This window comes from Schistocerca nitens, chromosome 10 (assembly GCF_023898315.1).
Source record: "Schistocerca nitens isolate TAMUIC-IGC-003100 chromosome 10, iqSchNite1.1, whole genome shotgun sequence".
NCBI lineage: Eukaryota > Metazoa > Arthropoda > Insecta > Orthoptera > Acrididae > Schistocerca > Schistocerca nitens.
This window is the reverse complement of record NC_064623.1, coordinates 77,316,688-77,339,559: the sequence shown is the minus strand read 5'-3', so window position 1 is coordinate 77,339,559 and position 22,872 is coordinate 77,316,688. Positions and strand designations below refer to the sequence as shown.

The following is a 22,872-nucleotide window of genomic DNA, read 5'->3' as shown; positions in this document are numbered from 1 at the left end:
AGCTTAAGCTGCCACCAATCTGAAGGTTGCTTTGAAAACCGCACTACATTACTAGGTGCGGTGCCGTCCTCCGACCTTTGAGCTGACTAATTGAGCCAGGTATAGGAGCATCTACAGTGTAACATAGTTCTGAATCCATAGTTCGACTCAAGATTTCACACATAAACAAATACTACCAGAGGTGAAAGAAATGATAAGTGAGCGAGAGAAATCCTAGGACTGACCCAGGATCAAACCTGAGACTTTTGGTTCTTTGATCTGGCATTTCATCACTTTATCACTTCACCACTTTACCACTTAGCCACTGAGACGGAATGTGGGTCTCAAATGTTTTGAAACATCTTTTGCAGAGTACTTGTCACATTTGGAAACCATCTGAATTTGTTAAAATACCAAAAGTTCACGAATTCAACTATTTTTGATGCTATACACATCTGTGATGAATTTTTTCTTTGCTGCATCCATATTTATGATTGCCAAATAATATTATAAATAGATTCTTGCATTTCGAGAATATTTGGAAGACATTGGAATGATACTGTATGCGACGACTCTGAGACATCAAAAAGCTGCAGCAGTTCGTGGACCATCATAATTTCATTTGTGGAAACATCTGAGTGATCCTGTATGTAGAAAGGAATGAATTTCTTCATTTTTTTTGTGACTTTGCTCACGGAACAATAAGTATCGCATTGGGGCATGTAATTTAACAGAACCTCATAAAAATTACAGATTCATATCTGCCAGTGGATATTTATCATAATCTTTTACAGATGTGTGTTGTCTTGAAGATGATTGTACACACACCACACTTCATAGCTCTCAAGGGTGTGTACACACGCATGCTTCTTACAGGGCATATATGCTCTGGAAAAACTGGGAAACGCAGGAAAAACCTGGGAATTTTTTTATCTTGGAGAAAAACCCAGGAATTTTTCATTGTTTTAGTTTCAGTTAAATTTTTGTGAATTTGACTGGTAAGAACTAATAGTCTAACAAAGAATTTTACTGTACCCCGCTACTGCAGAAACGAGAGATTAAAACCAAACTAAAACTTAAGTTGCAAAGGAAATGCTCTATTTACAACAACAAAACACAGTGCACACACAAGCGCCTGCCAAAAGCAAAATGTGTCAAAGGATTTAAGATGAAGACTATGAAATACTTCATTAACAGCGAACTGCTTCCGATGAGTGTGATGTCATGACTGTTAACATTAAGTTCGTTTTGAGCAGTCGCCAGTGGGCACATGTGCAGTTGAGTTGCGTATGAACAATACTCTCTGCTCCTGACTACTTGAAGTGTGGCTGCAGTGGTAGGAAGAAGCAGTCATGCTACCCAGAAAAATTTTTCCGGAGTGTCTAAGTTGCCAGATACATGTATGCCCAGAGCAGTCAGGGCTGTAGTGGGGAGAGGGATAGTGGCTCGTGTTTGAGTTTAGTGATTTTGCTGCTTCCTCTTTATTTACAGTTCACACATCAAATGAAAACAAAATGGATTTCTGTGGCCAGGAGCTATCAAATTAAAATACATTCAATTAATTACAGGAGGCTAAAATATGTTGTTAGTTTCAGTTTTCTGATTTTATTTAATTTTCATGTTTTTCGTAGTCAACAACAATGCAGTTATTTTTATTGGTTTGCTAAATAAATGTGGCTTGTTTTCCACAGATGCAGTCAATTTATAAGAAACGAAGTGTTTCATTCCACACCGTTGACTAGTTTCAACTGTTCACTGAATTTCCCGTGCACATTTTCATCTTCTGGCACATACGGCATTATGCCATAATAAAGAACCAAACATGACACAATGCAGTAGGCCTACTGGTACTGAAAGAAAATTTGCATCCCAAAAGTGCACTGGAAAGCTTAATATCAGAATGGGGCCTACCTACTTGTGAATTTGGACATATGAATGTGTCCTTTAATCCAAATTATGCATTTTAGTATGGTTTACAAAATTCCTATGCTCTTGGAGTATCCTCTGATGTCCTGTTTCCTTTACGGCATCATCTAAGATCTCTTAATGCTATATATGTATGAACATATGAGCTTCCTACGTCACCATAGCTGCCGATGCTCAGTAGTGCCTGTTTTCTGGCAGTTCCATGAAGAAATACTGAACCTTGCTGCCTCTGTAGCCATCCATAATTGTGAAAATGTTTTCTGTGCAGGATTTTGTGCACGAACTGACCTCAGTTACGTCCCATAAATGTTTGTTGCAATTCATGTCGGGCTATCTGCGTGGTCAGATCATTCACTCTAATTGTCCAGAAACTTTTTCAAACCAACTGCAAACAATTGTGGCCCAGTGACATGGCATATTGTCATCCATCATTGCTTGGGTATGTGAAGTCAATGAATAGCTGCAAATGGTCTCCAAGTAGCCAAATATAACCATTTCCAGTCAATAATCAGTTCAGTTGGATGAGAGGACCCAGTCCATTCCATGTAAACACAGCTCTCACAATTACGAAGCCACCACCACCTTGCACAGTGCCTTGTTGACAACTTGGATCTGTGGCTTTGTGGGATCTGCACTGCACTTGAACCTTACCCTTAGCTGTTACAACTGAAATCGGATCTCATCTAACCAGGCAACAGTTTTAATGTCATGTAGGGTCCAACCGATATGGTCACAAGCCCAGGAGAGGTGCTGCGGGTGATGTCGAGCTGTTAGCAAAGGCACTCGTGTTGGTAGTTTGCTGCCGTAGCCCATTACTGCCAAATTTCGCCGCACTCTTCTACTGTCTACATTCGATGTAAGTGTTACATTTATTTCTGCAGTTATTTCACCCACCGTTAGCAGTGACACCTCTGTGCAAATGCCGCTGCTTTTGGTCATTAAGGGAAAGTTGTCGGCCACTGTGTCATCTGTGGTGAGAGGTAATGCCTTAAATTTGATGTTCTTGACATGCTCTTGACACTGTGGATCTCGGAATATTGAATTCCCTGGTGATTTCCAAAATGGAATGTCCCAAGTGTTTAAAGTATGTCAATTTATGTTGTGCGGCCATAGCCATTTTAGAAACCTTTTCGCATGATTCACCTGAGTACAAATAAGAGCTCTGCCAGTGCATTGCCCTTTTGTATGTTGTGTATGTGACACTACTGCCATCTGTATATGTGCATATTGCTGTCCCGTGACTTTTGTCACCTCGGTGCTTTCATTACGCAGCTCCAAAAGACAACTTACAAAAAGCAATGTCTGCATTGATGACCGGAATTGTTTACCAACTGTTGTGCTGTAGAGGGTGTGCAAGTGATGTACATCTCATGTTAGTGTTCTTTCAAGTGTAACACTGAGGTTTTGTTCCCATTTTGTACACAATATTTCACTGACCGACCCAGCCATCTTCTTCAGTCACTGCGAGTTGTGCTGGTATGTATGGGTGCTTGATGTTTGGACTTCAACTTGACTGTGTGCACAAAACCGAAACAAAAACTCGGCAAAACACTTCAAGAGAAAAAAAAAAAAAAAAAGAGAAAAGGAAAAGAGAGAGAGAGAGCTATATCGTTGTTGCCTGAGTGTCTTCAGCTCTCAGTACTAATGACCACAAGCACATTATATTGGTCCGTAGGTTTATGTGGTAGATGTACTAGCTATGTGTATCTGAATTATTGAGAGAACAACAAAATTAGTTAGGGTCACAGCCCCAAAATTTTATTGGTCACAGTAGTCTGAATGATCTTCAGTCACTGTAAATGACATAATAATATATGTTAATTGTTTGTAAATGTATGACACTGATGTAGGCCAAAGCAACAAATTAATATTTGTACCAGTGCTGGGATTCAAACCTGGGTCTCATGCTTACTGGGCACTACTGATACCACAGCTGCACGGATGACCTGTGTACATCTCCGTCACCATTACAAATTCCAACTCGTGCCTCAACCCATTGTTTTTGCGCCATTATTGCCAAGGGTCTCCGATATTGGAATAGCAACTCAGCAATACTGGAAATGAGCTTAATGCCCCCTGTATGTCAGACGTAGGTGATATATTAATCATATATAGGCGAGACTCAGTCATATCTCAGGAATACCAACTATATAAGATTAATATGCTTGTAAAATGATTGTATAAGTCGACCTAATCTACATTTTCCATCTTTAAAAATTTGATCACTGCATGTTCTAAACTCACTAGTGGCATGCACTCGTGCCCCAACACCTGTGTTAGCAGTTGTTGGCTAGGCATGACTTGACTGAATGGAAAGATTTTTGATTAAGAGATTCTGACCATCTGTAAAAGTAGTTCATTGTTTTCATGTGTTCGAATGTAATGGTAGATAACTGTTATGATTATCACTAAAGATAATTGCTGCAATTAATGTTGATTGGTACCTTTAGTTCATGTCATGTGTTTTGTTAGTGTCACTACAAAAAATAAGAAGGCCGCTCTGGGTCTCTCTTAGTATTTCTCAGTGTATGGTGATGTGTTATTACATTGTACTTTGTGCACAGTTATTGCTGTTGTTAACTGCTAATTGTGAACTGAAGACTAAAATATTATTTTTTTATAGTTGTTCTTGAAACAAGAGTGAACTGAATTTATTAAAGTATTTAACTTGAAGTTTTATTAAAATTGGATTAAATGTTTGTGCAGTGTTTTTTGGCCAGTACTTCATTATAGATAACAGCAGGAGTCCAAATATATTTCCTTGGAATGTTCCTGAGGTTAATTCTACATCTGTCGATGACTCTCCAACTAAGACAAAATGCTGTATCGTCCTTACCAGGAAGTCCTCAGTATAGTCAAAAATTTCTTTAACCTCCACATGTTCATACTTTCACTAATAAGTGTTGGTACTGAGTCAGGTGCATTTCAGGAATTTCCTTGATCCATGACTTTCAGGACATTATGTGAGAAAAACCTGATATGGGTTTCATATGACCGATATTTTCGAAATCCACTCGTGTTGGTGTAGAGATTCTGGTAATGATACTGTGCTGTCTTAGATCAGAATATGTTTGAAAATTTTTACAACAGGTGGATGTCAAAGATCACTTCTGCTTCCCTTCTTCTATACAGGTGTGACCTGTGTTTCTTCCAATAATGGGCACCGGTTCTCTTTCCCTCAAGCTATCTACAATGTTTCATCAAAGGCAGTTACGGAAACAGTATAAAGTCCATAAGTAAAAGCTCATAACCTTGTTTTCATGTACTGTCTTCAATATATGGCAGAGTTGCGACGCCCCCCCCCCCCCCCCACCTGTCCCTCCTCCTCCCTGTGCATTTTAGAGGCTGTTTACCTGGGGCTCTTAAGAACTGATGCATTTTGTATAATTCAATTCCGTGGGGGAGGGGGGGGGGGGGCGAATGCTCCTCTCCCTTCTAGCATCAGACATACTACAAGTAAAGGATGTTGCTACTCATTATATGGCTGTAAAGTAATATGCTTGAATAAAAGAAAAAGGAGGCAGGGGAATCAAATTTCCGTCAAATTTATCACAAACGGAGGAGGATTACTGTCAGACTACTTAACCTATAGACCTTTTTTTTATGTATACGGTGAAAATAAATTTTACTGTTTTTGTTTCTCAGTTATATACAGGAAATACTTTATGTATGAAATAAATTAATTAAATACAGCTAACAAATTGTATTATTCCATTGCACAAGAAAGGTAGAAATGTTACCCTGTTTCTCGATTCCACTTGCAATAGTGCAAACTGTTATTGATTATAAAAATTGTTCTTTCCAGATGAGGATGATTCTCCCGCAATAAGAGGATTTTCAGATGATGAGCCCCTCGTGATTGCCTGAAGTGGTGACAGCAGTCAGAAAGTTGCAGAATCATCATTAGATTTCTGTCTGAAAGAATGTTTTAAATGTAATAATATACAAAATGTCTATAAATGTTGTAAATGCATATGCGACTGAAATATGCTCTTATTAACTTTGTACTGCGCTGGAGGGAAGAGTTTTATGCTAAATGACAATGCAGTTATGTTGTCTGGGAATGTCAGGTGCAAATATCTTTTTAATTAGCACATAATGTCTGTTTTCTTTCTGGTTCCTCTTTATACTTTCTGTGATTTTGTATACAAAATGAGACTACATATTGTTTTACAATTGAAGGTGGGAGGGCGGAGGGCAGATGTTGATGAGATGGTCAGTGTGTGTGGGAACCCACTGTTTGTTGCTATTATACAGTGGTGAATGTTTCTGTTTACTTGTAAGAAAAATTTAGCTTTTTAGTTGTGTGAGCAAATGCTTTGCATGTGGAAGACTGTTGTCCAGAATTTTGTCCGTTCTTGATTAACCCTAGTAACTGATACAGTATTGACTTTCTAATTGTAAGTGATCTTCAGTATACCTTTTTTTATTTTGAGAACATTCTGTTGTGTGTGTGTGTGTGTGTGTGTGTGTGTGTGCGTGTGTGTGTGTGTGTGTGTGTGTGTGCGCGTGCGTGCGCGCGCGTGTGTTTCTTTTGGAGACAGCATGTACTTCTGTGGGCTTACTGCCTGCTTTGATGCTGAAGACGAGAGAGCGTATCAAGACAGATTCATATTACTGTTGTGTGATGCTATTTCTAGAGCCAGTGCAGTCACAAGTTTTCAATTTTTTTTTCATCCAATTGCAATGCTGTTAATGTATGTTGTGTAAGTAGTCCAGCAACTGGCTTTATAAGGGAGCCACTTCTAAGTGTTTGCAAGTGTTTATATAATCTACACTACAGCCAAGTATCAGATTCCTAAATTTGCTGTGTGTCTAAATTTCTTATTCCCAAAATGCTTTGTGCTGAAATCTAAAACTTGATGTATTGTGACATTACAGTTCCACTAAAAAAAAGGAAAGGGTTGTGACTTCACTTACATTGATCTTACGTTATAACCAAAGAAACTCTGTCAGTTGTCTTGATGTTTGACACTTTCACTTTTATTTTAAGTATGTAGATTTGTAAATATTTCACCCAGAAGACTTACATTTGTTGTGTTAAAATGTATGAAAATCAATAAAACATACAAATTGGAATGCTGCGTTGTTTGCAATAAATTTAATAACTTTAGTAAATCACCAGTCTTAGCTGCTGTATTGGAGACAAGAAACGCTCGTCGCTGCAGCAGATGGAACAGTTTGAAAAGTCGTGTGGCTGTTGCCATGCCACGTGTCGGCTGTTAACATGGAAGCCCTTCACAGTGCAGCCAATATGTATACTATCAGCACATTTGATTGCATGTCACACACAGGTCACTCCATCTCTAGAGCTCATGAAGAAGGCACTTGGATTTTCACATGGCAGCATGCTAATGGTTCCTCAGTCTGGTGAAAATGGCAGACACCAGAGCCAACTGTGGTAGGCAACATGTAGTAGATGATAAAGGCTGCTAACAACTGTCACCAGTCACAACAGTTGTAACAGAACACTTGGCATTAGGTGATAAAAAAATTCGGTCGAACTATGCAATACTGACTATGCAACACTACATGAGTGAACTAATATTTGCATAGTCAATAGATAATGATAGCACAGAAGAACAAAACAAAATCCCCTTCGTTCAATCAAAATCATGTTCAAAAACTACCTGAAATGTACTCGTTATAGTGCATGCAAAAATAACCAATAATAAACTCATTTCACAAACTATCCAGAAAAATTTATAAACCACAGCTTCCTATGTTGTTTGTGTTACTGCCACAAAATTTAATGAAGTATTGCAGTAAACTCTAGTCACATATTTCGAGATTCCAATAATTACTAGCTCCATGTTATTAGTATTGTTCAGCAAATTTATATGTTAATTAATAGGTGTGTGAAAAATTAAAAATAACATAACAAAACATTCACAGTTATGTTTATCAGCACTACATTTTTTTTCTTTAGCCGTAATAATCGCAAGAAAGGGAAAACTCGATTGTTAACAATAATTTTTGTGCATGATCTTGTTATTACTTCGCATTTGTGAATATGCCAACAACACTTAATATTCAAACATTAATTCTAGTTCAAATATACTACTTTCGAAAAATAAGTTTGGGTACTCAAAGGTGTATGCCTGCTAAGTTCCTCACCATCAAGAGCAACGAAGGATCATTGTGCAGAATTGCTTGCTCATTATGAGGCTGATAGGACACTTTTTTGCCGAACATCGTCACAGGCAATGTAATGCACGTTCATCATTTGCACTGGAAACAAAATGGCAATCCACAGAATGGCTCTGTACCACCTCTCCTCTGAAGCAAAAAGTTCAAAGCCTCACACCTCGGACGGTAAAGTAATGACGACAGCCTTTTGTGCCTCTGAATAGGTATCTTGTCCTCCTTCGTGGTGCAACAATCAACTTCGAAGCTTATTGTGCTACCCTCAGGAAATTGAAGAAACTGTTTCAGTGTATTCGTCACCACAAAAATGCAAACCAACTTCTTCTCCATGACAACTTAAGATCTCAAACAAGTCTGCATATCTGAGAGTACCTCACAAAACTTCATTGGAAAGTTCTCCCTCATCCATATACAGCCGGATCTCGCACATTTAAAATTCCATCTGTTTGGCCCAATGAAAAGTGCACTGCATGGGAAGCATTATATGGGTTATTGATGCAATAAGACGTTGGCTCCGAAGATGACCTGTAGATTGGTACCATGGGGGCATACAGGCCTTCCCAGTAAGATGACATTAAGGCTGTCATACTGAATGGAGATTATGTTGAGAAATGGGGTTTTGTACCTAAAAGAGTGGGGAATAATGTGATGTATTGGAATACTGAATAAAACCAACTTGCTTTCAGAAAAAAATGTGTTGCATTAGTTACTGAGTGCTGCTGGTACTCGTTAACCCTTTCTTTACCAGTGTAGCTTATAAGAAACATCGTCTTTCCATAGATGTATTTTGCATCAAACCGATTTTAACTACTCTTCGCCACTGTTTGCTTGAAGTTCCATGCCAGTAGTGACTGTTCCTGACAACAAATGGCAGGAACTAATGCGTGGGAAAAAGGAAACAATTGTTGAGCGTGACTAGTTGCTGCAGTCTTCGTTGTGAAGATTTGATGATAAAAAACGCGTAAAATACCTAAGTTTTGCACTTTCGTCTACAGTGAAATAATTATCATGTGTTGTGACAATCCTTCCAGCATAAGTAAATCATATATTTGACTTGCATAATGATTTCCAGATAAGATAAACTGCGAAAAACCTTATGTTACTTCAAAACAATAGTGGAATTGAGTGGAAATTCCGTAATATAATGCCCCGCTTTACAAATCTATTGATGTAGGTGTTTGAAATTTTGCTTTGCAGGTATAAAATCACATTCTAGACACTTTTTAAACATTGCGTCACTATGTCTGGCTTTTTGACTGATGCTGACCTAGAATATATTATGAATTTACCCGATAATGAGTTCATTGCATACATTGATGGCCCTGATGGGGATATAGCAGATGTTGGGGACGAGGATAAAGATGAAACTGTCGAAATTGATGAAAGTTCTCAAGCTATTTCCGAAGCAGCTGTCATGAATTTCATTCAGATGGTGGAAAAGGAGGATGGAGCTGAAATTTTGGCAATTAGAGAGGAGCAAGAGACAGAATATGAATTTCCAAAGGTAGGGATCACTAACAGAAGTAACAATATTGAGAAAGTACATACGTATAATTACGTATTTTAGACATCAATATCTTTAAATTTCAGGCTGATGCAGTCAGGAGTGGTAAAGTTATTGATTCTCAGCCAAAATCAGATGTAAGGGACAACAATACAAATGAAGGAGCACCATCTACACTTGAGCAGCAGCAGCAGCAAGTAAAACATAGATGTAAGCGTAGTGATTATAAATTTAGAAAAACAGAATGGAAAGGATCACTTCCACCACCACCAGTAGAGGAAATGACACCTTTGCAATATTATAAAATATTTATGAATGATGGCGTATTTGAACTCATTGCTGAGCAGTCCAATATCTATGCTTTGCAGAAGATTCAGTTTCTTTGTAGACGAGCAAAAATGAAATGGAGCAGTTTGTTGGTATTTTACTGCACATGGGCATAATCAAAATGCCTTCCATTCATTTATACTGGTTGAATGAGTGTAGGTATTTACCAATAGCTGATGTGATGAGCAGAACTCGCTTCTTCTGGCTACTGCGGTATTTTCATGTTGTCAGTAATCAAGACTTACCTGAAGCTAATAGTAATGGTGACAAACTCTTCAAGATTCTCCCACTTTTATCTGCATTGCAGTCATCATTGAAGACACTCCCTCCTGAAGAATACCATGCTGTTGATGAACAGATAATACCATTGAAATAAGCCTCACAAGTGGGGCTACAAATCTTTTACGAGAGCTGGTGCTTTGAAATTTATGTTGGCAAAAACACTTGCAGTGATAGAGGATTAGGTTTGTCTGGGGATATTGTTTTGGCATTGACGGAAACATTGCCAGAGAAACGGCATTTCAAAGTGTTTGCTGATAGTTAGTTTTCGTCTATACCATTAGCAATTGCCCTGAAAGAAAGGGGCATTGAATTCTGTGGCGCTATCAGGACAGACAGGATGCACATGTGCCTCCCCAAGATTAATTACTTACATCAGTCTCAAAGCTATATGCTGGTGATTAGATGTTTACTATTTAAGTGGTGTTTATCACATGAGGCCTTTTTCTACACTTGCTGATTTAGTTTGTAGTTGACAAAATGTTAGGTAACATGAATGGTTAATAAATTGAGATTTCATTGATGCTTTCATGTGGTCTGCAGACCACTTATGGGGACTTCCCCATCACTGCGTTGTTCTGAGCATTTCTCACTCATCTTTCTAGAATATTTGAGAAGCTAACCATTTTCTGCATCCTGGGTGTTCTATTCATTTCCAGCCACCCCCCTAGCAGCTCTTCGTTTTCTTTACATAACGTTCTGACCATAGCTGCATCACTCTAGTTTCAGTGCTCTGTGCAACCATTCTTATTGAAATTTAAGTAAGATATCATTTACATATAAATAATTGAATCGTGTCACTTTATGGTAGATGTGATTCTTTCTGCTGAAGCTTTTATGTGTTGCACTTTTGATATCAGTTGAGTCCATAAAAACTGTCAGATAAAGTCCTGAAGGGAAAAAAATTATAAAAAAACTGTATGTAGTTGCTACACTATTTGCTTCTGTAAAGAATATTAACATCAATTCATTATTAATTCTAATCTACTCACATTGATAATTAAGGCAATTACTTTATACGTATACATTAGGATAAATGCAGCTACTTTGAGAAAAGCTACTACTGCTGCTCTTCTACCACTCAGTTGCTTCAAACAAAGCACTGCACCGACCACTCTTAGCTGCTTGCATATTTCCAAAGTCCATGTCTATGAGCATCTACTGCTCATTTCCTGAATTATCTACATTCTGTCAGAAAGTGTATCACATATAAAACTTGGAGTTATGTGGAATTTACATTCCAGAATCCAAACATTTTGATAAATTATTTAAATGACTGTGTTCTCCTTATACAGTGTTGTTGAATATTTTGGATTTTGAATTCCTTGCTCGATATCAGTTTTGGATTTGCTTAATTTTAGTTTTACAAGTTGAAATGTGTGATAGTGTTGTGTGATTTTTGGATACCGCATCCTTGTACAGGAGCCAGAAAACTAGATATTTCTGTGAACAGCCAGGAAGTAAAGGGAGAACATACTGTTCAGTCTTCAGTCCATGGGTCGACCTCTCAGCTTGCCAAATCTGAAATGAAGTGTTCTGACTCTCTAAGAGCAATGCACAGGAGTGACGAACCATGAGAATAAATAAATGTCTACTGTTGTTTAACTCGGCAGTATATTCTGACAAAAATTCACACGCACAAGTACTTACTAGCTTTTAACATCATGAAAGCTTGTTTGAAGGTACTAAACACATCACAAAGTTCACAGACAATTTCTACTCTTTATTCCTCATTTCATAAAGTTAATTGTTTGCCTTAAAGTTGGAGAATAATCTCAGACATTGCCCTTCGATTTTCTTCAATACAGCAGATTGCACATGAAACAGAACATTGAAAATGAAACACAGGTTTGCCTGTAAATCATTAATCCAGTTAGGTACACTTTTACACAGTTTCACAATATACACGCAATACATCATTCAATGGTAAAAACAGTCATGTCAGTCATCATACCTCCATCCGAGGATTAAACAGACATGGACAGAATCACGGCACATTCTGTAGCAGAGAGTAAAACGTTCCATATGGTTGATGGTGAGGAATAATGCCCAAAGTGCAAACACCTTGATCTTTACTTAATCACGGTGTGGACAGCAAATGAAACACACTCTTCTAAGTTGCTTTCAGTGTCACTAGCTGTGTTCACCCAGCACCCTTTTTGTTTACAAAATTATTTAGATTGTTGTTGGTTGAAGACATACAATGATCCCAATTTGTCTTGAAGTATGTCTGTACTCTATTTATATTGTATAAAATTCTCAGCCCAATGACTTTTAAACTTTAACCTTCAACATTTATAAACAAAACCAAGCATAGATAGTGGCCTCTGAACAGTTTCTTTATAATTTCTATATCTTTTGTTAAATTACAGTGTCATAGTGTAAGTTACTACAGTTTCATTACTACTTATATCAAATACAGTGCTGTCATTTTAGATTTGTGTCTTATTTACTATGGTAAGTTATCTAACATATTTTGCAGCTTTTGGCATGAAAATTGGTTTCCACCTTCTTCAAAAAGTGAAGGAGGTAGCTTCATGAAAAATTCTACCGTATGTTTTTATGAGAAACTTAACGTAATTCCAGGGGTAGAAATTTCTAATTTTAATGTTATGTGCTTTTAAGATTTTGAAAAAAGTGGAATAATTCAAAAAATGAAAGAGAAAGCTTCATGAAAACTTAAAACAAATGTGTTTATAACCAAATGATTCTAATTAAAATTTTGTCAAAACTGGAATCTCGAAGAACCTGATCATTGGATCATGTTGAGGTCCGAAACTGTTGACATTGGTTTAATTTTGCATAATCTGGGCAAGTTTTGTAGTAATATTTAAACATTTAATTTTACATATGATTCTTATACAATATCTCTGTTCACTTTTTCATGGCAAAGCCTGCTTCGGATAAGAAAATACACACATTCACACAAAAAAGCACACCTCATGCACACATGACTAGTATCACCCGCCACTTCGGCCAGATATAGCTGTCGTGTGTGCATGAAGTGTGGTTGCTTGTGTGAATGTTTGTGTGTGTATTTTTGTCAGAAGAGACTTTTGCTGAAAGCTCGAAGTGTAACAGTTTTTTCGTTGTGCCTTTCCTGCAACGCATCATATTTATGGTGAGTAGCAGTCTGTTCTTTTCATAATAATGGTTAACAGAGTGAGAGAAATTTCTTAGTGCTGATCAGGCAGAACTGAGCTTTTCAGTCAATGTATCCACCTGCTGCTACCACCATAGTTAATTCTTCATCTGGATGCCCAGAAACTTCACACACAGAGCCTCAGTGTGTACATGTCCATTGACCTATACTTCTGGTGTCTGTAACTCATTCTTATTTGTGTGTAGTTTCATAATACAAGTTTTTGCAAGATTAAAGTTTAACCTGTCAGCTGTGAACAGACTGAAAGCCTTTCTTTTATTCTCATGGCTGTGTCTGCTATGTATGTGATTGGGCCCTTTATCAATAATATCCTTTTCATCAGTGGATATTAGTTTTTCAAGAGGAGTCCACTGCCCCAGACAGATCAGTATTGTAGACTGACAACAGAAGTGGACCAAGCACTGAATCTTGTGGTACATACTCAATAATTTTATGATACTGCCTATGTGAAAGCCAAACTGAGTTGTTAAAAAGTAGTTCGACTATTCAGCTGTAAACAGCCTTCTCAAAAAAATTTCAGAACACAGGGAAGACAGAAATGCATCCATAGCTGCAGGTCAGTTGCTTATCTCAAATTTTATAAATGGTTGTTATTACTGCATCTTCATCTTTCATGAGAAACACCTTGACTGATCACAAAGGTAAAAGAAAGGTAGCACTACCAAACTGGCACAAGATTGTGCTTGACTTAATGCTTTTAGTGACCGAATTATTTTTGTGATCTCTCTAACAAATTATTTAACAAAACTGATGTCTGCTGGTGGAATAGGCATTGTCTGTCTTAGTAAGTGTACTGGACCTGCTTTTGACAGATTATTTTCTGTCCCCATGTTTTCAAGTACTGATAGGAAGCACTCATTGAATTATTTGAATTTTATATCATCTGTCTTGGAGCTACTGTAATCTGGAAGTTGCATATCATATCATCTGTCTTGCTGCTGTCATCTAGGAGTTGGATTATCATTTTCTTTGCAGACTGCCTTCAGACAGGTGATGGAGTGTTTTTGTGAAGAAGTTACTCACATCCATTTGCTCAGCTAAATGAATCTGTACCTTAGGCAAGATAAGAGCACAACTCCCAAACTGTATCAGAATGAGACTGTTCTGCAGCTTAAAAGTCTGTGCTGTGCAGGGACTCAAACCCATGACTGTGCTGTTTGCAAGCAATTCCCTCACTGCTGAGGTACCCAAACTCATCTCACAGCTGACATCTGCCAATACCTCTTTCCTACGTTTCAAAGCAGTGTGCACTACAGTGACACAAAAGATTCATTTTGGAGACACCTGGACTGTGGCTAAAACATATTTTCACAGTATCCTTTCTTCAAGAATTGCCATTCAAATTCATTTGATAGAGGTACTCAAGGTACACTCCGCCACAAACCGTCATGTGGCTTGCGGAGTATGGAGGTAGATGTAGATGTAGAAATAAAGTATGTGCTTTTCTTCACATAATTCTCTCTTTTTCATATGGTTGTCATTCAGTGCCCTCTTCGTATGAGAGGGCTCATTTTTTATACTTGTGCATAATAAAGAGCATTCAAATATGACACAAGTGCTGTCTTTGCTATTCTCTTGATAATATCAATTTGCCCTCGAGTAGGTGGGTTAAATAAAGTAGGAATTGAATTTTCACCATATATGGTTATTTATAGAAGTTTGGCCCTTACATATTATGAATCTAAATATTGTCAGCTATCACACCAACTATTTTTAACTGAAAAATAAAATAAAATATTAGAATTACATGCATTTTCCTGAAGACTTACAGAGATACAACTTTCACCTACCTAAGGGGGTAATGTGACCATTGCCATCGCAAAAGGATCTTGTGTTTGTTTTTCTGATTTCTGGATGTATTTTCTAGGCATTTTGATGTCCTAGTATGTGAAATGTTACCAAGTAGCAGATCATTTTCAATCAGATTTTTGTATCAGGCCAAATACAACAAAAACAATTTTAAATAATATTAATCAATTAAATCAAAATCATGACAAAGGGATAGAATGAGGGTTGATAGTTTTTTATATAAAAGCATTTCCAAGTATTACGCATGGTATACGGAAGTAACTATCACTAGGGTAAACACCTTGGCCACTTTACCAATGACTAGCATGGCCACTTTCTCTGATTGGGCACCATGCTGGCATTACTGGTTCACAGATGAAATTACCAAACTGAAAGGAACAAAAAGGAGCTAAATTTGTAAGCAAAAAGACATTTAAACATTGATATTGTAAAAAATGTTTAGCTCTGTGTATTAACTAAATGAAACACGTTTTTAGTCTTGTTTCAAAAACTTTGTTATTACTGTACAATCCAGGTTTCGGGCTATAAACCCATTTTCTAGTACATAACTGATCCCAAAAATGAGAACAGAGCCAAGGTAAACATGTTAACTTTTGAAGTATAGATTCTCAACTTAGCTGTTGACAATTTTGACAAAATTACATATGGATTTACAAATTTTATTAGGGCAGCATTTGCGATAACTATGACTAAATATATTAAATTTTCATTAGGACAGCATTTACAATAAGTATGATGAAACATACATTGGAGTAGAGATATGTAAGGGAATAGAACATTGTTATGTGAATGAAGGCACCAAGTAGACAGAAGAAATTAAGAAGGCACAGCAACAATTACTACTTCAGTATTGGAAGAACAATAAGTTCTTAGTCACAAAAAAACTTAAAACTATGACTGAAAGCAGTAACTTCATTGTGACTAGAACAGATAAAGGAGGTCCTGTAGTCTTGCTAAATAAAGCCGATTATACCAACAAAATGAAGAATTTATTGTCAGTGCAGCTTGAAACACTACAGAAAGATCCACAGCCAAATACAATGACCAGGCTAAACAGGCACTAAACAAGTGCTCCAACATTTTTCCTGAATATGTTTGTAAGAATATTCTTTGAATGAATTCTAGGGCTCCACAGCTGCATGGCTTACCCAAACTCCACAAACCAGAAGTTCCAATCTGATCAAAAGTATCTGCAATACAAGCACCAGTACAAAATATTAGTAGGAAGATCAACAGCATCTTGAGGGAAATTCTGAACTTCCTGGAAAATATAGCATTAAGAACAGTTTAGATTTAGTTAACAACTTAAATGATGTGAAGATTCCATCAAACACAAATATTGGTCTCTTTTGATGTACTGAGATTATTCTTGAGCATTCCTGTGAAAGACTGTATTGACGTGTTGCAATCATTGTATTTACACAAAATTAATCCAGAAGAACAGCTGAGCGTAATTAGTATCGTGGAATGTTGTTTAAATCAAATTATTTCTTTAAATGTGAACATTTTAGGTTAGACTTTACCGTGACTGTTATTGACATTAAATGAAACAACAAGTGTACTGTAACCAGTATTGTTTCTGCTTTCAAGGGAGTTGTTATAAGCACGCAGATGAGCTCACCCTAATCCTCTCTGCTAGCGGAAATGTTCATGAACAAGTTGCATAAAGCTTTTCTTAAGAGTGAACCATTGGCATAACATGTTGTGTATTGGCACAGATATGTTGATGATAGTTCCTCTGCACAACTCCACAAGTTCATTGAAAATATGAATCAGTGGGATACTAGCATTAACGCCAGCAAGGAGTTTGAGAGTTCCAGCATTAATTTCCTGAACATCAGCATAGATAGGATATAGCAACTATAAATTTAAAATTTACAGAAAAGACTTCTTTACTTACACATTCGTCCCAGCTTCCGCTCAACATCCTATAGCCTACAAACATGCAGCTTTTCACCACATGATTCACCACCCCCTTTCTATACCCAAGTTCCAAGAAGACTAAGACCAGGAACTCAATGCAATAAAAACAATAGCAACAAATAATGAATTTCATCCCAACATTATTGACAAAATTCTAAATAAAAACTGAAGAAGCAAGCTGGATCCCTACTGCACCCAGTGAATAACATAGGTAGATTGGAAAGGAAATGTCGAGTTTCCTTTTATCGGTAATGCTTAAAATAGGATAAGCAAAATTTTAAAAGGGAAGAGTTTCTCTGTGCCTTTCTATGTCCTACAGACAGTAGGTAGATTTCTCTTCAGTTTAAAAACTAACAACCAGATACCATGGAAAGCTGAATTGATAAGATCATCTGCCAAAAATGTCAATGTTTCTGTGCTAGCAACACTGAGAGGTCAAGCTGTGCTCAGAGAACACCATAGAAGTGGGAGATTAAAGAAGTCATCATTGCATGATTGAAAACCAAAAATACACCATAGAAATAGAAGTGCCACACATAGAGGGAGTGCAAAGCTCACTCAGATAGAAATTTTAGAAGGTGAGATATTTATTATCAAATGAAGAACCTCAGTTCAATTATTCACCCGTTTTTGGGCAATATTGCAACTCCCCAAGTAGAAGAAAAACCTTGGTGCCTTCATTCATATAATGAAATTCCATTCCTGTGCCTAGCCTCATGCCAATGTACATTTAGTCATAGTTATTGTAAATGCTATCCTAATGAAATTTGTAAATATGTTTAGTCATAGTTATTGTAAATGCTGTCCTGATGAACTTTGCAAATCCACCTGTAATTTTCTCTAAATTGACAACAGGAATAACTTTTACAAATGAAGTTAAAATTGATACTTCAAAAGTTAACAAGTTTATTGTTGCCTACTTCTCATCTTTGGCATCAGTTTTATACTAGAACATGAGCTCATAACTTGAAACATAAGTCATACAGTAATAAGAAAGTTCAAGAAATAAGGCTTAAAAATTTAGTTAACAGAATATAAAATTTTCACTAAAACCTTCCGTTGAGTCAATTATAATAATTACTCTTTGTGTAAGTGAGGTAATGAACATTACAAATGGCTTACGTTACATGAGATGACTAAAATTCAGAAAAGATTTTACTAAAAAATTAACAACTCAAGCTTCCTCTGTCAAACTCCCAACAATGTGTACACAAGAATTAGTTTGACCATGTCTCGGCAGGCAGCAGCTGTGTTTAGGGCAAAAAAAATATGCATTGGCCACTTTCCCCATTGTGGCCATGTTACCTCATCTCCCCTCACTGTAGTGCAGTGAGGTATGCAGGAATGATTCTGCCAAGTCTGGAAAGTGGCAGAGATGTTCAGACAGAAGTCAAGCTGTGAGGGTAGTACAATGTTGCCCTTTTAAAATATACTTGTGTTCAGATTTGAGATTGTTGACTTTTTATAGCTCTGAACATCTGCACCTGAAATTAAATTATGTGCAGGCCATGCTGAAGTAAATATGTGTGACTTCTTTGCTGATGGAGCCTCGGGTCTGCTGGAATCCAAACATTTCAACAAAAATTAACTTTTTATAAATTAATGTGAAGTATTTCTTCTGTAACAGAGTCGTACATTGTTTCATAATGTACAATAACTTCTCAGTTTGAAACTTTTCAGAATAGGAACCATTACTTGTCCTACATAAGAATTACATTAGTTAATATTCAGTCCACTTCTTCTGTTCTGCCCTGATGTCATGCCTTATTTTCACAACCTGTGTTTTTACTCAGCAGTGAACTACTCTGCTGTGACGTGGGATGACGAATTGAGGAGAACACACAAGTACTGCATTTGCTGGAAGATGCGTCGTGGACCTCTGTTCTTTCATAACGTGCAAAGCAGATAACAAAAAATACCCTCTGAACAGCTTCATATTCTTAAACATTAAATGGTTATATGTTTTAACAATTGTGATGACAAGTAGGCACAGTCCCCTTGTCAGACAGATTGCAGGAACTTTCTACCCAGATCCAGAATGAGATTTTCTCTCTGCAGCGGAATGTGCACTGATATCATATCGTATCAGCACACACTCTGCTGCACAGTGAAAATCTCATTCTGGGAACATCCCCCATGCTGTGGCTAAGCCACGTCTCCACAATATCCTTCCTTTCAGGAGTGCTAGTTCTGCAAGGTTCACAGGAGAGCTTCTGTAAAGTTTGGAAGGTAGGAGACGAGATACTGGCAGAAGTAACGCTGTGAGGAGTGGGCGTGAGTCGTGCTTAGGTAGCTCAGTTGGTAGAGGACTTGCCCACAAAAGGCAAAGGTCCCGAGTTTGAGTCTCGGTCTGGCACACAGTTTTAATCTGCCAGTAAGTTTCATTTCTATCCAGATGTTTAATGAAATTTCCTGTGAGCCAACAATGGTGAAGGCGTTTGCTCTACAGCAGTTGTTTTTGTGGCTCTTGTATAAGAACAGGTAGGGGGAAAACAAAAGCCATTGTAAAAATGAGTGAGAGGTGTTTATTTATATTTTACATGCATTAATACAAAAGATAGTTCTTCACCGAGGGCCGGAGTAGTCTGAGCCCCGCAGGCACTCCTCTGTCCAGCTGTCAATCTTCTGCCGCATAGCAGCAGAGAGTTCGTCGAGTGCTCCACCGACCTTGCCACTCCGGATGAAGTGCTTCCCAGCAGCCGTAGCCGATGGCAAACCTGACTGCTTGCGCACGTACTCTGCCACGTGTTGGTGGTTGGCGTGTGGGTTGGCACGCATCTTTTCCACACTCAGGTGGTCCAGCATCTTGGGCATCTGCTCCTCTGGCACTGGCTTACCCAGGAACTCCCCCACTCTGCGGATCACAGATGCTAAGTCCTGTAAAAGTTGTAGAAATATACGTAGGCCATAAATGGTACCCAGGGAACAGATTCTACCAACTGTAAGAGTGAGATCATGTGGAGGAGAGTGTTGTACTAGATAGTGTAGCTTGGGGCACATGATGTTTTGTGATCACAGTCTCAATCTAGAGACTGATTTTGAAGTGTTGTGCAGTGTTTGTAAATACTACGAGTTCTACATATTTAAGTTCTGCATAATATAATATAGCTATTTTAAGAATACTGTTAATCCTTCAGTTATAAAGTTCTGTGGTAAGCATACTTCTGTATATTTTTATAACTAGGTTATGTAATATGTGGACAGCTAGGAGGGTGCCCATACCGAGGTGCAGGAGGCGAGGGGAGGGGGGGGGGGCGTGTCTGTGGCTCACTCACCCACAGCACCTGATAGCTCTCAGGGAAAGGAAAAAAATGTAGTGTAGTAAGATATTTTCCTTTCAAGAAAATTATTTAAAAGTCAGTCTTACTCAGGATTTTAACAGGATCGGAACAGGAACTTTTTTATTGCTATTTACAAGATGCCTTTGTCATACGAATTATTAAAAATTCTCTATACCATGACTAATCGCCCCCCCTACAAACGACAATATGGCTGTCCTTGGACAGTTAACAGTTAAGCCATAGTTTCTTGACACTCAGGCACCATCTTGTACCTTGAAATGGCAGAAAGTCTTCCACTAACAAACAGGTGATATTTGCAAATTAACTAAGTTTTTCTTTAGTTTCACAACAATTTTCCCTCTTGAAAATTGAAATTTGTGTTGCTTGACAATAGTTTCTATTTCAAAATGTTTGCAGATAATAACTGATTTTTGATATTACTTACTGATTATTGGTGTGTAGTGCAATAATAACATAATACATAGATCATTCAGTTCGTTATTGACAACATTTTATCAACTGCAACACTTTTAAATTGGCTTAGAATATTTGTTCTTAAGTACATGACTGTGTTGTACCTTGCAATATTTTTTCACATTTGTATAAACCTTACTTGTCCAGAGTAATTTTTGTAATTTCAAACAAAGACTGCGGCACCCATAATGTACCATCTAAATCTAAGTGACTGCTTTGCAATCCAGAATTGTATGCCTGGCAGAGAGTATGCTATCATTTCAAAATGGAATAAGAGGACACATTAACATCTGTTACCAGGCTGACTAAAGACAAATATCTGATAAGTGTTCCATGGTACAGCACTCTCCCTTGTTGCTTGTCACACAGATTTGTTAAAGGACTTCATGAATAAACGAGGGTCTACGGGAAACAAAATTTACAGGTGAGTAATTAACACGTAGGCTTTCATCGCCAATGTCTTCATTAGTTAAAATTCCAGGCTGAGAGGCTCTGGTCAATCTGTAAAACTTCTTCTTCCTGATAAATCTTTGCCAACTTCAGGCAACATCTTCTGAGGTAAGATGTTGCTCGCAGTTGGCAATGAAACCTCAGGAGGAAGTAGTTTTACAGATCAACCACGGCCTCTCAGCCTGGAAGTTTTAAATAATGAGTTGAGTAATTGTTCAGTGAGAGCGCTGGAGCGGTTTATATTTTTGTCAAATTTCTTTCCTCCCCAAGCAGAACTGCCAAATATATGGCAGGAAAATTCAAAATGGACCAACCGGCCCACTTGTTCTTGTAATTAATGGTGCACAAATCTTATTAGACAACTTCATTCCATGGAAGGTTGCCAAACACATTCCGTATTGATCAATATGAGGTAGAACTTGGTCATCTATACTATGAGAAGACTCAAGACAAAGAAAAGAAGCGAATTATTCATGAACAAGATGAAGCACTCTTGGTCTGGGATGAAAATGGTGTTAATTTCCTGTAGATTTTGTTTCTGTATGTCCACCTTGTTATAGATGGTTGCTGGACCCCAGCTCTTCAGTACAGAATGTTGACTCAAAACACCTTTCTTTCTTTTTTTTTTTTTTTTTTTTCATCAGTCTACTGACTGGTTTGATGCAGCCCGCCACAAATTCCTTTCCTGTGCTAACCTCTTCATCTCAGAGTAGCACTTGCAACCTACGTCCTCAATTATTTGCTTGACGTATTCCAATCTCTGTCTTCCTCTACAGTTTTTGCCCTCTACAGCTCCCTCTAGTACCATGGAAGTCATTCCTTCATGTCTTAGCAGATGTCCTATCATCCTGTCCCTTTCTCCTTATCAGTGTTTTCCACATATTCCTTTCCTCTCCGATTCTGCGCAGAACCTCCTCGCCGGCCAGAGTGGCCGTGCGGTTCTGGGCGCTACAGTCTGGAGCCGAGCGACCGCTACGGTCACAGGTTCGAATCCTGCCTCGGGCATGGATGTGTGTGATGTCATTAGGTTAGTTAGGTTTAATTAGTTCTAAGTTCTAGGCGACTAATGACCTCAGAAGTTGAGTCGCATAGTGCTCAGAGCCATTTTTAGAACCTCCTCATTCCTTACCTTATCAGTCCACCTAATTTTCAACATTCGTCTATAGCACCACATCTCAAATGCTTCGATTCTCTTCTGTTCCGGTTTTCCCACAGTTCATGTTTCACTACCATACAATGCTGTACTCCAGACGTACATCCTCAGAAATTTTTTCCTCAAATTAAGGCTGGTATTTGATATTAGTAGACTTCTCTTGGCCAGAAATGCCTTTTTTGCCATAGCGAGTCTGCTTTTGATGTCCTCCTTGCTCCGTCCGTCATGGGTTATTTTACTGCCTAGGTAGCAGAATTCCTTAACTTCATTGACTTCGTGATCATCAATCCTGATGTGAAGTTTCTTGCTGTTCTCATTTCTACTATTTCTCATTACCTTCGTCTTTCTCCGATTTACTCTCAAACCATACTGTGTACTCATGAGACTGTTCATTCCGTTCAGCAGATCATTTAATTCTTCTTCACTTTCACTCAGGATAGCAGTGTCATCAGCGAAT

The 22,872-nt window shown here is 37.9% G+C and overlaps 2 protein-coding genes across 2 annotated transcripts in view; one reads left to right on the top strand and one right to left on the bottom strand.

Annotated features, from left to right (window-relative positions):
* The window catches only part of LOC126210428 (sortilin-related receptor-like), a 204,193-nt gene extending 197,209 nt beyond the window's left edge, over window positions 1-6,984 (top strand). The window contains exon 32 of the mRNA XM_049939658.1: window positions 5,711-6,984. Coding sequence (XP_049795615.1) covers window positions 5,711-5,772 — 62 coding nt within the window. The 3' untranslated portion in view covers window positions 5,773-6,984. The remainder of the gene's footprint in view (window positions 1-5,710) is intronic.
* A 12,575-nt stretch (window positions 6,985-19,559) lies between these two features.
* Window positions 19,560-22,872, bottom strand: part of LOC126210429 (luciferin sulfotransferase-like) — a 111,635-nt gene continuing 108,322 nt past the window's right edge. The window contains exon 7 of the mRNA XM_049939660.1: window positions 19,560-19,934. Within this exon, the coding sequence (XP_049795617.1) occupies window positions 19,623-19,934 (312 nt within the window). The 3' untranslated portion in view covers window positions 19,560-19,622. The remainder of the gene's footprint in view (window positions 19,935-22,872) is intronic.